Source organism: Piliocolobus tephrosceles, chromosome 21, assembly GCF_002776525.5.
Source record: "Piliocolobus tephrosceles isolate RC106 chromosome 21, ASM277652v3, whole genome shotgun sequence".
In the NCBI taxonomy this organism is placed as follows: domain Eukaryota; kingdom Metazoa; phylum Chordata; class Mammalia; order Primates; family Cercopithecidae; genus Piliocolobus; species Piliocolobus tephrosceles.
In genome coordinates, this window is record NC_045454.1 from 37,081,853 (window position 1) to 37,095,734 (window position 13,882).

At 49.8% G+C, this 13,882-nt stretch overlaps 1 protein-coding gene across 2 annotated transcripts in view; it reads left to right on the forward strand.

The window, feature by feature from the left end:
- The window catches only part of CIB3 (calcium and integrin binding family member 3), a 12,588-nt gene extending 551 nt beyond the window's left edge, over window positions 1–12,037 (forward strand). The window contains exons 3-6 of one of the 2 annotated variants that reach the window (XM_023229681.2): window positions 3,008–3,119; window positions 4,438–4,585; window positions 7,600–7,795; window positions 11,921–12,037. In XM_023229681.2, coding sequence (XP_023085449.1) covers window positions 3,008–3,119; window positions 4,438–4,585; window positions 7,600–7,795; window positions 11,921–11,942 — 478 coding nt within the window. In that variant the 3' untranslated portion in view covers window positions 11,943–12,037. The remainder of the gene's footprint in view (window positions 1–3,007; window positions 3,120–4,437; window positions 4,586–7,599; window positions 7,796–11,920) is intronic. The other variant, XM_023229682.2, reaches the window with a different exon arrangement.
- Window positions 12,038–13,882: the final 1,845 nt, after the last annotated feature.

Consider the following 13,882-nt stretch of genomic DNA (forward strand, 5'->3'; position numbering starts at 1 on the left):
TTTCTTTCTTTCTTTCTTTCTTTCTTTCTTTCTTTCTTTCTTTCTTTCTTTCTTTCTTTCTCTCTCTCTTTCTCTTTCTTTCTTTCTTTTCTTTCTTTCTCTCTTCCTCTCTTTCTTTTTTCTCTCCTTCCTTCCTTCCTTCCTTCCTTTCTTTTCTTTTCTTTTCTTTTCTTTCCCCTCCCTCCCTCCCTCCCTCCGTTCTTTTCTTTTTTGTCTGAGATAGGTCTCTATTGCCTAGGCTGGAGTGCAGTAGTGCAATCGCGGCTCATTGCAGCCTCGATCTGCGAAGATCAGGTGATCCTGCCACCTCAGCCTCTCGAGTAGCTGGGACCACTGGTGCAAGCCGCCATGTGCACCTCATTTTTGTATTTTTTCGTAGAGATGGGAGTCTCACTATGTTGCCCAGGCTGGTCTTAAACCCCTGGGCTCAAGCAATCCAGCTGCCTCAGCCTTCCAAAGTGCTGGGATTACAGGTGTGAGCCACCATGCCCAACTGGTATTTCCAATTTGATGGGACTCAAATGGGGAAGGGGGGCAGGTGTGGTCAGTGGACGGAGGCAGAGATGGAAAAGCTGAGAAGTCACATCTTGTCATATTGTCCCAGTCTGCAGGCTGATGAGCTTGGGCTTTCTCCCAAGGGTGGCAGGGAGCCATCAGCTTGTTAGAAAGATTCTCCTGAGGCTGGGCACCGTGGCTCACGCCTGTAATCCCAGTACTTTGGGAGGACAAGGCAGGTGGATCACCTGAGGTCAGGAGTTTAAGATCAGCCTGGCCAACATGGCGAAACCCCGTCTCTACTAATAATACAAAAATCAGCTGGGCGTGTTGGTGGGCGCCTGTAATCCCCGCTACTCAGGAGGCTGAGGCAGAAGAATCGCTTGAACCTGGGAGGCGGGGGTTGCAGTGAGCCAAGATCACGCCACTGCACTCCAGCCTGGGTGACAGAGCGAGATTCTGTCTCAAAAAAACAAAATGAAAGATAAAGATTCTCCTGAGACTGGGACTTGAGGCTGGGAGCCCACTCTGGATTGCGGGCTTGGCATTACGGTGAGGGTGTGGGGAGGTGGCCCAAGGCTGCTGCAGGTCCCTGGCGTGACCGAGCACAATGGGCACAGGTAAGAATCCCACATCATCACTTGGCCTGTGGGGCCGTTGTCCAGGGGCCCCGGCCCACGAACTTGGAGCTGTGAAACCCAAGCTGGCCAGGGTTCGGCTGCAGTGTGATCGGGGCCAAGGCCCCAATTGTGTAGTAACAGGACATCCATTATTGATGGCCACACCTTTTACTCGTGAGTCCCATTGTCTGGGTGAGGACAGCTTGCAGGGTCACTTTGGCCATCACGATCAAATTACTGAAGGGGAAACTGAGGCTCAGACAGGGCGGGGCTGACCCCAGGCCGAAGGGTAGATGCACGGAGCCCCCAAGGTGGTTGAAGGCTGACATTTCGTCTGTCCCAAGCTTCTTGCTTATCAGATAGAATAACCAAGGCACAGAGTGGGAGAGGAACTTGCTCAGAGCCATACAGAAACCTAAACCCAGGGTATTCCCTGAGGGGACCCCGACAGGGAACTGAGTGGTCAGGTGGGAAGTTCTAGGTCTCCCCACCCTACCTTCATTGAGTTCCTAGTCATCATATGACCCAGGGACTCATGTCTCTCTCAGAGAGAGTCCCTAGCAGCTTGGGAACCTCAGACCCACCAAGGATGGTCTCTGCAAGGCTGCTGCTCAGCATGCCCTAATGAAGGTATGGTGTCACCAGGTAAGGGCGTCTGAGTGGAGAACTGGCCTTACAATCTAGATAGTGTGTGTGGTATTCAGTTATTTGCAAAATGCCTTTTGTCTGCCCTTTAGAAAAATGTGAATATTAGCTGTTTGCTCTGACCCATTTGAGGAAACCGTCCCCCCCCCCTTTTTTTTTTTTTTTTTGAGATGGAGTCTCATTCTTTTTGCCCAGGCTGGAGTGCAGTGGCATGATCTTGGCTCACTGCAACCTCCTCCTCCCGGGTTCAAGTGATTCTCCTGCCTCAGCCTCCCAAGTAACTGGGATTACAGGTGCCTGCCGCCATGCCCAGCTACTTTTTTGTATTTTTAGTAGAGATGGGGCTTCACCATGTTGGCCAGGCTGGTCTCAAATTCCTGACCTCTGGTGATCTGCCCACCTCAGCCTCCCAAAGTGCTGGGATTATAGGTGTGAACCACTGCACCCAGCCCCTTCCTCCCATTATGAGGAGAGGAAGGGAAGGTATGAAAGTGAAGGCATCTTTGGAGGTAGGGTCTTGCTGATAGCATGAGGATATCCAGAGATGTGTGGATTATATAGGATTCTCTGAATGCTTGCTGTGATCTGGCCATAAGCACCCTCCCTTCTCCCAGCTCCATCTGCTTTATAAACTCCTACTCATGCTTCAAAGCCCAGCACCAATGTCCCCTTTTCCAGGAACCCCCTTCTCTCTAGCTTGCTTTCCCCAGTCCAGTCTCCCTTTGTCCTGTGGCCCTCTCTGCACCTTGGCCCTGCCCCCAGGGAGGTAGGGGTGCCTGTGTCAGGCTCTGTATGCTTAAGGTCCAGGCCCAGGGCTGAGGGTTCTTGGGGACACAGTATCCCTCGGTGTGCAGTGAGCAGCTGTGAATGTGAAAGAGAAGGGATTTGGCCAGGCGTGGTGGCTCACGCCTGTAATCTCAGCACTTTGGGAGGCCGAGGCAGGTGGATCATCTGAGGTCAGGAGTTTGAGACCAGCCTGACCAACATGCTGAAACCCTGCTTCTGCTAAAAATACAAAAGAATTAGCCGGGCATGGCAGGGTGTGCCTGTAGTCCCAGCTACTCAGGAGGCTGAGGCAGGAGAATTGCTTGAACCTGGGAGGCAGAGGTTACAGTGAGCTGAGATTGCGCCACTGCACTCCAGCCTGGGCGACAGACCGAGACTCCGTCTCAAAAAACAAAGAAGGGACAAGCCTCTTGCCTGCTCCCTGCTCCCAGCCTTTCCCAGCTTTTTCCTCCCCACCTCAGGCTCTTCTATCGCTACCAGGACCTGGCCCCGCAGCTCGTGCCCCTCGACTATACCACGTGCCCCGACGTGAAGGTGCCCTACGAGCTCATTGGCAGCATGCCCGAGCTGAAGGTATGCCCAGGCCATGGGACAGACAGGGGAAAAAATAGTAGAGATGTCTCTCATTGCATTCCTCTGAGGTCGGTGCTGCAGTTATCCCCATTTTACAGATAAGAAAACTGAGGCTCAGAGAGGTTAAGACACTTGTTCATGGTCACACAGCTACAATGTCACAGAGACAGGGTTAAAACCCAGAGTTGGCTGGTGTGGTGGCTCAAGCCTGTAATCCCAGTACTTTGGGAGGCCGAGGTGAGTGGATCACCTGAGGTCAGGAGTTCAAGACCAGCCTGGCCAACATGGCGAAACCCTGTCTCTACTAAAAATACAAAAATTAGCTGGACGTGGTAGCACACGCCTGTAATCTCAGCTACTAGAGAGACTGAGGCAGGAGATTTGCTTAAACTCAGGAGGTGGAGGTTGTAGTGAGCAGAGATCTAGCCACAGTACTCCAGCCTGGGTGACAGAGTGAGACTCTGTCTCAAAAAACTCAGAATTGGGAGGATGAAATGAGATAATACGGGTAACAAACTCAGTACAGGGTGTGTTTTGTGTCAAGTACTCAGAGAACGTTAGTTCTTCTTGTAACAGGAGCTGCTAAATGCAGGTTTTTTTTTCAGCAGGATGTTTGACACATGGTTTGTGCATCCAAGGGGAACTTGTGGGTTGAGTAACTGACTGTGAGTAGGGTTGATTTTATTGCAAGTGACAAAAACCTTATTTGAGAGGGACAGAATGGATTGGATCAGAATGGATTGCCTCTGAACAACAACAAAAAAAATCCAGAGGCAGGGACAGTGTCAGGTATGGCTGGAACCAGGGCCTCTGATGATGTGCTCAGGAATCTCCCCCCATCTCTCCGCTCCTTCCAGGAAGAGGTTTCAGTCTAAGACAGCCTCTCCTCTTGAGGTTGTGAAAGGACCTCTCAGCCACTCAGCTTTAGCTTCTGTGAGCTTTGCAAGCAGCAGTAATGAGGTCCTCTCCCTCCCAATTTTTCAGAAAAAATGTCCCAGGGCAGTCTCTGATTGGCTAGCTTGAGTCACATGCCCATCTCAGAGCCAATCACTGTTGCCAGGAGAATGGAACTCTCTGATTGGCCCTGCCTGGGTCACATGGCTGCTCCAAGAGCTGGAGGTGGAGTCAAGGTTGCTCAGACCACAGGGGCAGAGAGTGGAGTTGTCCAAAGTACTGTCCAGGGACCATGGGAGGGAGTGGGTCTTGATGGAGAGTACTTGGAGACTCCCAGAAAGTGGGTGCTGAGAGTGAGACCACATGGACCCCCAGAGACCCTGGGGGTCGGAGGACGGCCTCCCAGCTTCCTTTCTCTCCCCAGGACAACCCCTTCCGCCAGAGGATCGCCCAGGTCTTCTCCGAGGATGGGGATGGCCACATGACCCTAGATAACTTTTTGGACATGTTTTCTGTGATGAGCGAAATGGCTCCCCGGGACCTCAAGGCTTACTATGCTTTTAAAATTTACGGTGCGTGCATGGCCCTGGGGTTGGGGAGCATGGGGATGGGATGGGGAGTGCGAACTGGGTGGGTGGCACCCACATCACAAATGTCTCCCCAGAGGTTTTGAGGCCCTGTGTGACCCTGTCCTCCACCCTACTCCAATGCCTCCCCAGCTCATTTATTTGCTAACTCTATTCCAGCCCACACAGGCCTTGTTGTTCCTGAAACACAGTCTTCAGCCTCTGGATCTTCGCCTCTGCTGAACCCTCTGCCTAGAACACCTTTCACCTGGCTCCTTATTTACTTATTTATTTTTATCTTTTATTTTTTTGAGATGGAATTTCGCTCTTTTTGCCCAGGCTAGAGTGCAGTGACTCAATCTTGACTCACTGCAACCTCTGCCTCTGAGGTTCGAGTGATTCTCATGCCTCAGCCTTCTGAGTAGCTGGGATTACAGGCACATGCCATCACACCCGGCTAATTTTTGTATTTTTAGCTGAGATGGGGTTTTGCTGTGTTGGCCAGGCTGGTCTCGAACTCTTGACCTCAGGTGATCCACCCGCCTCGGCCTCCTAAAGTGCTGGGATTACAGGCATGAGCCACCGCGTCCAGATCCCCTGGCTCCTCCTTATCCTTGAAGTCTAGGTCGAAAGTAGGCCTCTCCCCATTCATCCCCTCATCCCACCATCCTATTTCTCTTCTAGCACCAGGCAATGCTGCTTAATTTCTTGTTCCTTGACCTGTTCACTTCTTATTGACTTTGTCCCTGAGAAGACTCAAAGGTACTGACAGGATCTGTTTTGGTCACCATCTGTCTTCTGAGCCTGGCTCAGTAAATATTTGTTGCATGACTGAATGAAAGAATCTTAGTGCCTGGCACCTTGTGTGCACTCAATAAATACTTGGTTTTTTGTTTTGTTTTGTTTTGTTTTTTGCTTTTGTTTTTTTGAGACAAAGTCTTGCTCTATCCCCTAGACTGGAGTGCAGTGATGCGATCTCAGCTCACTGCAACCTCCGTCTTCCGGGTTCCAGCAATTCTCCTGCCTCAGTCTCCTGAGTAGCTGAGATTGATTATAGGCGCCTGCCACCACGCCTGACTAATTTTTTGTATTTTTAGTAGAGATGGGGTTTCACCATTTTGGCCAGACTGGTCTCGAACTCCTGACCTCAGGTGATCCACCCACCTCGGCCTCCCAAAGTGCTGAGATTACAGGCATGAGCCACTGCACCCAGCCAAATTTTTAATATTTTTAGTAGAGATGGGGTTTACCACGTTGGCCAGGCTGGTCTTGAACTCTCGATCTCAAGTGATCCACCCACCCCAGCTTCCCAAAGTGGCGGGCTTACAGGCATGAGCCACCGTGCCCTGCCACCATAATACTTTTTGAGTGAGTACATGAAAAATAGTTATCATGTTGCCTAACACATAGTAGGTGCTCAATAAATACTTGTTGTATGAATGAATGAATGAATGAAAAAGTTATCAGAGTGCCTGGCACACAACACTCAATAAATACTAGTTGAGTGAGTGAATGAATGAAAAACAGTTATCATGGTGCTTGATACATAGTACGTGTTCAATAAATACTTGAATAAATGAATGAAAGAGCTATCACAGTGTCTGGCACATAGTAGGCACTCAATAACTATTTTTATTTATGTATTTATTTTTTATTGAGACAGAGTCTCGCTCTTGTTGCCCAGGCTGGAGTGCAATGGCGCGATATCAGATCACTGTGACCTCCGCCTCCCAGGTTTAAGCGATTCTCCTGCCTCAGCCTACCTAGTAACTGGGATTACAGGCACCCGCACCACACCCTGCTGATTTTTGTACTTTTAGTAGAGATGGGGTTTCACCATGTTGGCCAGGCTGGCCTGGAACTCCTGACCTCAGGTGATCCACCCGCCTCGGCCTCCCAAAGTGCTGGGATTACAGGTGTGAGCCACTGTGCCGGGCCAATAACTATTTTTCGAATGAGCAAATGAAAAATTATTATCACAGTGCCAGGACACAGTAGGTACTCAATAAATACTTGTTAAGTGAGTGAATGAATGAAAATTGCACTCAATAAATACTTGTTGAGTGAGTGAATGAATGAAAGTCAGTTACTGTGATGCCTGACACACAGCGGATGCTCAATAAATACTTGTGTGAGTGAATAAAAAAGTTATTACAGTGCCTAGTACCCAGCAGGCACTCAATACTTGTAAAAATGAATGAATCAGGTGGGGTGCGGTGGCTCCCACCTGTAACCTCAGCACTTTGGGAGGCTGAGGTGAGTGGATCACCTGAGGTCAGGAATTTGAGACCAGCCTGGCCAACATGAGGAATACCCTCTCTACTAAAAATACAAAATTTAGCCGGGTGTGGTGGCAGGCACCTGTAATCCCAGTTATTTGGGAGGCTGAGGCAAGAGAATCACTTGAACCCAGGAGGTGGAGGTTGCTGAGCCGAGATTGTGCCACTGCACTCCAGCCTGGGCGACAGAGCGAGTCTCCATCTCAAAGAAAAAAAAAAGAACGAATGAAAAAGTCGTTACATAAGTACTTGTTGAATGAATGAATGAATGAACTCCCAGCAAGTCCCTGCCCAATTTTAAGGCAAGTTCCAGATTTTACACCAGGGTCTTGGGTGCCCTCCCAGGGCCTCAGTTCCTCTTTTTTTTTTTTTTTTTTTTTTCGGAGTTTTGCTCTTGCTGCCCAGGCTATGCAGTGGTGAGGGCTCAGCTCACTGCAACCTCCACCTCCTGGGCTCAAATGATTCTCCTGCCTCAGCCTCCTGAGTAGCTGGGATTACAGGTGCATGCCACCACACCTGGGTAATTTTTATATTTTTAGTAGAGACAGGGTTTCACCATGTTGGCCAGGCTGGTCTCAAACTCCTGACCTCAGGTGTTCCACTAGCCTCAGCCTCTCTAAGTGCTGGGATTACAGGTGTGAGCCACCGTGCCCGACCTTGTAACATGGGCATAGTATGTGTCCACAGCCGGCCCAGCCCGCCTGCCACCTGCTGTCACTCCCCATCCATCCTGCTCTGCAGATTTTAACGACGACGACTACATTTGTGCGTGGGACCTGGAGCAGACGGTGACCAAACTGACTCGGGGGGAGCTGAGCGCCGAGGAGGTGAGCCTGGTGTGTGAGAAGGTGCTGGATGAGGCTGATGGAGACCATGATGGTCGGCTGTCCCTGGAAGACTTCCGGAACATGATCCTCCGGGCACCAGACTTCCTCAGGTGATGCTCTCCACCACTGCCCACAGTCCATTTGCACATCTGAAGGGGCTGTTATGGAGACAGTTCACAGACTCTATTTCCGAAAAGTCCTCTATGCATTCTTTTGTGACCTTGGGGAACTTTCTCGATTTCCCTGATCTCAGTCCTTGCATCTGTAAAATGGGGATAATTAGGGACCCCCTGGGAACTTCTTGCGGGTGGATACACCTCTTTCGGCAAGCAGAATGTGGCTGGACTTCAGCCCTTATTGCCTGAACAGTTTGCAGTGAACAGACTGTGCAACTGTACTTGGCAGCCTTTGGGGAAAATCAGCCCCCACTGCAGGGCAAAGTATGGCCAATAGGCCAATCTGACCCAAAGCCTGGTTTTGTATCTCCTGTGAGCTAAGGATGGCTTTTATATTTTCAAAAGATTGAAAAACAATAAAATAATAATAATATTCCAACCAGGTGGGGTGTTCATGCCTTTAATCCCAGCACTTTGGGAGGCTAAGTGGGGAGGACCTCTTGAGCCCAGGAGCTTGAGATCAACCTGGGGAACATAAGGAGAGCCCATATCTACAAAAAAATAAACAAATAGCCAAGTGTGTTGGTGCATGCCTGTAGTCCCAGCTACTTGGGAGGCTGAGGCGGGAGGATTGCTTGAGCCAAGGAGGTCAAGTCTGCAGTGAGCTCTGATTGTGCCATGTACTCCAGCCTGGGTCACAGAGTGAGATTCTGTCTCAAAAATAAATAAATACATGTAATTTTTTAAAAAAATTTTTAAAAAATATTATTCCATGACACATGACAGTGATACGAAATTCAAATTTCTGTGTCCATCAATAAAGTTTTTTTTTTTTTTTTTGAGACGGAGTCTCGCTTTGTAGCCCAGGCTGGAGTGCAGTGGCGCAATCTCGGCTCACTGCAAGCTCCGCCTCCCGGGTTCACGCCATTCTGCTGCCTCAGCCTCCCAAGTAACTGGGACTACAGGCGCCTGCCACCATGCCCGGTTAATTTATTTTTGTATTTTTAGTAGAGACAGGGTTTCACCGTGTTAGCCAGGATGGCCTCAATCTCCTGACCTTGTGATCTGCCTGCCTCTGCCTCCCAAAGTGCTGGGATTACAGGCGTGAACCACCGCGCCTGGCCCATCAATAAAGTTTTACTGGCACACAGCCACACCCGTTTGTGTACATTTTGTCTATGGCTGCTTGTGTGCTTCAACAACAGAGTTGTGTCATGGTGTAAAGTTGAAAACCTCAACTATTTGGCCATTTACAGAAAAAGGTTTGCCGAACCCCAAATTAATATATGGAGAAAATTCAGCACAGCTCCTGGCACACAATAGGTGTTTAATAAATTGCTGTTGCTGCTATTAGTATTTTATAATTTTTAAATTTCACTTCATTTTTCATTTTTTAAATTGACAAATAATGATTGTACATATTCATAGGGTACACAGTGATGTTTCTGTTTGTTTGTTTGTTTGTTTGTTTTGAGATGGAGTCTTGCTCTGTTGCCCAGGCTGGAGTGCAGTGGTGCAATCTCAGCTCACTGCAACCTCTGCCTCCTGGGTTCAAGTGATTCTCCTGCCTCAGCCTCCCGAGTAGCTGGGATTACAGGCATGTGACACCACACCCAGCTAATTTTTGTATTTTTAGTAAAGACAGGGTTTTGTCGTGTTGGCCAGGCTGGTCTTGAACTCCTGACCTCAAGTGATCCATCCACTCTGACCTCCCAGACTGCTGGGAGTACAAACATGAGTCACCTTGCCCGGCCTGTTTGTTTGTTTTGAGACAGGGTCTCACTCTGTGACCCAGACTGCAATGCATGGTGCAGTCGGCTCACTGCAGACTCCAACTCCTAGGCTCAAGAGATCCTCCCGCCTCAACTTCCCAAGTATCTGGGACTACAGGGCCGAGCCCAGTGGCTCACATCTGTAATCCCAGCATTTTAGGAGGCTGAGGTAGTAGTCTCTACTGAAAATACAAAAATTAGCCTGGGCATGCTGGGGCACACCTCTAGTCCCAGCTACTTGGGAGGCTGAGGCAGGAGAATCACTTGAACCCAAACCTGGGAGTTGGAGGCTGCAGTGAGCCAAGATTGCGCCACTGTACTCCAGCTTGAGGGAGACTCTGTCTAAAAAAAAAAAAAAAAAAAAAAGTAGCTGGGACTACAGGTACATGCCACTGTGCCTGGCTAATTTTGTTTATTTTATTTTATTAATTAATTAAGTTTTTTTTTTTTTTTTTGAGACAGAGTCTCTCTCTGTCACCCAGGATGGAGTGCAGTGGCGCTATCTTGGCTCACAGCAACCTCCACCTCCCAGGTTCAAGCAATTCTCCCTGCCTCAGCCTCCCGAGTATCTGGGATTACAGGCGCCCACCACCAGCCCGGTTAATTTTTGTGTTTTTTAGTAGAGATGGGGTTTCGCCATGTTGGTCAGGCTGGTCTTGAACTCCTGACCTCAGGTGATCTGCCCACCTCGGCCTCCCAAAGTGCTGAGATTATAGGTGTGAGCCATCATGCCCGGCCTGTTTTTGTTTTTATCTATAACCTGAGACAGTGCTGAAAATGTTGAGACAGGGTCTCACTCTGTTGCCCAGGCTGGAGTGCAGTGGCACAATCACAGCTCACTGCAGCCTCTACCTCTTGGGCTCAAGAGTAATCCTCCCAACTCAGCCTCTGGAGTAGCAGGGAGTACAGGCACACACCACCATGCCTAGCTAATTAAAAACTTTTTCTTTTTTTTTTTTTTGTGGAGACAAGGTCTTGCTTTGTTGCCCAGTCTGTTCTCAAACTCCTGGCCTCAACTGATCCTCCTGCCTTGGCCTCCCAAAGTCCTGAGATTACAGGGGTGAGTCACTGCACCAGACCACATAATGGTTTCAATACATATAATGTATGATGAACAGATCAGGGTCATTAGCATATCCATCATCTCAAATGTGTATTATTTCTTTGTGTTGAGAACATTCAGTATCCTCCTTCTAGCTATTTGAAACTTTATATCATATGGCAGGGTGTGGTGTTCATGCCTGTAATCCTAGCACTTTGGGAGGCTAAGGTGGGTGGATCGCTTGAGCACAGGAGTTCAAAACCAGCCTGGACAACATGGTGAAACCCCATCTCTACAAACAAATAACAACAACAACAAAAATTAGCTGTCAATGGTGGTGCACGCCTGTGGTCCCAACTACTCGGGAGGCTGAAGTGGGAGAATCGCCCGAGCCCAAGGAGGTGGAGCCTGCAGTGAGCAGTGATTGAGGCGCTGCACTCCAGCCTGGGTGACAGAGTGAGATCCTGTCTTAAAAAATAAAAAAAAGGCTGGGCATGGTGACTCATGTAATTCCAGCACTTTGGGAGGCCAAAACGGGCGGATCACCTGAGGTCAGGAGTTCGAGGCCAGCCTGGCCAACGTGGTGAAACCCCGTCTCTACTAAAAATACAAAAAATTAGCCAGGCGTGGTGGCCGGTGCCTATAATCCCAGCTACTTGGGAGGCTGAGGCAGAAGAATCGCTTGAACCCTGGGGGTTGGAGGTTGCAGTGAGCCGAGATCACATCACTGTACTCCAGCCTGGGCAATACAACGAGACTCTGTCTCCCCTACATCCCCCCCACAAAAAAAAAAAAAAAAAAAGGAAAATAAAAAGAAAAAAGGCTGGGCACAGTGGCTCACACCTGTAATCCCAACACTTTGGGAGGCCGAGGTGGGCAGATCACTTGAGATCAGGAGTTCAAGACCAGCTTGGCCAACATGGTGAAACCCCGTCTCTACTGAAAATAGAAAAATTAACTGGACCTGGTGGCATGCACCTGTAATCCCAGCTACCCGGGGGGCTGAGGCATGAGAATCACTTGAATCCAGGAGGCAGAGGTTGCAGTGAGCCGAGATCACACCACTGCACTCCAGCCTGGGCAACAGAGCGAGACCCCGTCTCAAAAACAACAAAAAAAATTTTAAAAAGTCAACGCACGTGCTCTCAACCCCTGTGGGGGTCCCCCGGCCTAGGGTTGTTTGAGGGGTCCACACGGCATCCTTCCTGCCTGGCCCAGGGAATTGCCGTGAGCGTGTTGAAGGGGAGGAGGAAAAGGGATTGTCCACTCCTGGAAGGCATTGACTCCTTTTCTCTTTGCACACAGCACCTTCCACATCCGAATCTGATGGCACCACAGAGAAGCCAGGCTATAGGAGAGCGGGGTGACCCCTCACCCGCTGTGGACTCTGGTTTCTGAGAATAAACACGAGTTGCTGAGTCATACCTGCTGGGAGGACACATTTTTCCACCTTAAAACTGGAAGACGGGAGGGAGGCAGTCTAGAATCTTATCTTTGACTTTGCTGTGTGACCCTGAGTGTGGCCACACCCTCTCTGAGCCACGATCTCCCTGTTTGTGCAAGGAAGGGGTGACTCCTAGATCGTCCTCACTGTGAAAGCTGGAAATGCCTTGTTGTGGGTGTCTGTGGTGGGGAGATCGGGCCCATGCTGTCCTGCCCCAGGGTTCCCACCCTAAAGGCCAAACCTCACCCTTGACTGCCCTGAGTCATCAAAGGGACTGAAACTTTTACTCCTGGGCTGATTCATTAGAGCTGCCAAGAGAAGTCCTCTGACTGGGAGGAATGGGAATGTCATTCACTGAGGTGGCTACTGCACTTTACAGTTTATGATGCATCTGGCCCCTAGCGTGACTTTGACCCCACCATGACATCCCTGCAGGGTTGGCTGAGGATCGTGCCCTCATTTGGAGGGGGCAGAGTGACTTGCCTAAGGCCACCCCACAAGTCATTTGCAGGGGCGGGCTTGAACCCAGGTGCACCTCATACCGGATCCCAGATGTCTGAACCTTGTACATTTGGGGAACCCCACACCCCCTCCACCTCGGGTTGCCCCAGGGCCTCCATCTATGCCCCAGTCAGTCCGAGGAGTAGTCACTCCTGCAGCCAAGAGCAGCCCCCAGGGACCTTCCCAGACACCTCCATTGTACGGTGTGTCATGTCTAGAGCGCTCACTCCCATCCTAAAACCCTAATAAATTAAGCAGCTACTGGGCCGGGCACGGTGACTCAAGCCTGTAACCCCAGCATTTTGGGAGGCCGAGGTGGGCAGATTGTCTGAGCTCAGGAATTCGAGACCAGCCTTGGCAACATGGCGACGTCCCGTCTCTAGCAAAAATACAAAAATTAGCTGGGTGTGGTGGTGCACACCTGTAATCCCAGCTATTTGGGAGGCTGAGGTGGGAGGATCGCTTGAGCCCAGGAGAGGGAAGTTGTAGTGATTGGAGATTGTGCTACTGCACTCCAGCCTGGGCAACAGAGCAAGACTCTGCCCAAAAAAAAAAAAAAAAAAAAGGAGCCAGGCACAGCGGCTCACGCCTGTAATCCCAGCACTTCAGGAGGCTGAGATGGGCAGATCTCCTGAGCCCGGAATTCGAGACCAGCATGGGCAGCATGGCGAAACCCTGTCTCTACCAAAAATACAAAAATTAACTGGATGTGGTAGTGCATGCCTGGAGTCCCAACTACTCAGGAGGCTGAGGCAGGAGAATCGACTGAACCAGGAGGCAGAGGTTGCAGTGAACCGAGATCGAACCACTGCACTTCAGCCTGGGCGACAGACTAAGACTCTGTCTCAAAAAAAAAAAAAAAAAAAAAAGAAAAAAAAAAAAGAAAAACATCTACTGTGCACCAAAGCCCCAGGTTTTACATGCATTCTGCTGGTTCATCCTGAAGAGGGACCGCGCTTCTCATTTTCCAAGTAAGAAAGTAGGCCCAGAGATGTCTAGAGTTGCCAAAGGTCACACAGCCCCACAACCTAGGATTCCCTACACCATCATGGCCCTGTGATGCCTCCTCCAACCCCAGCCTTTTTTTTTTTTTTTTTTTGAGATAGAGTCTGGCTCTGTCTCCCAAGCTGGAGTGCAGTGGCTTGGTCTTGGCTCACTGCAACCTCTGCCTCCCAGGTTCAAGTGATTCTCCTGCCTCAGCCTCCTTACAGGCATGAGCCACCACGCCTGGCTGATTTTTGTAGTTTTTAGTAGAGATGGGGATTCATCATGTTGGCCAGGCTGGTCTTGAACTCCTGACTTCAGGTGATCTACCTGCCTTG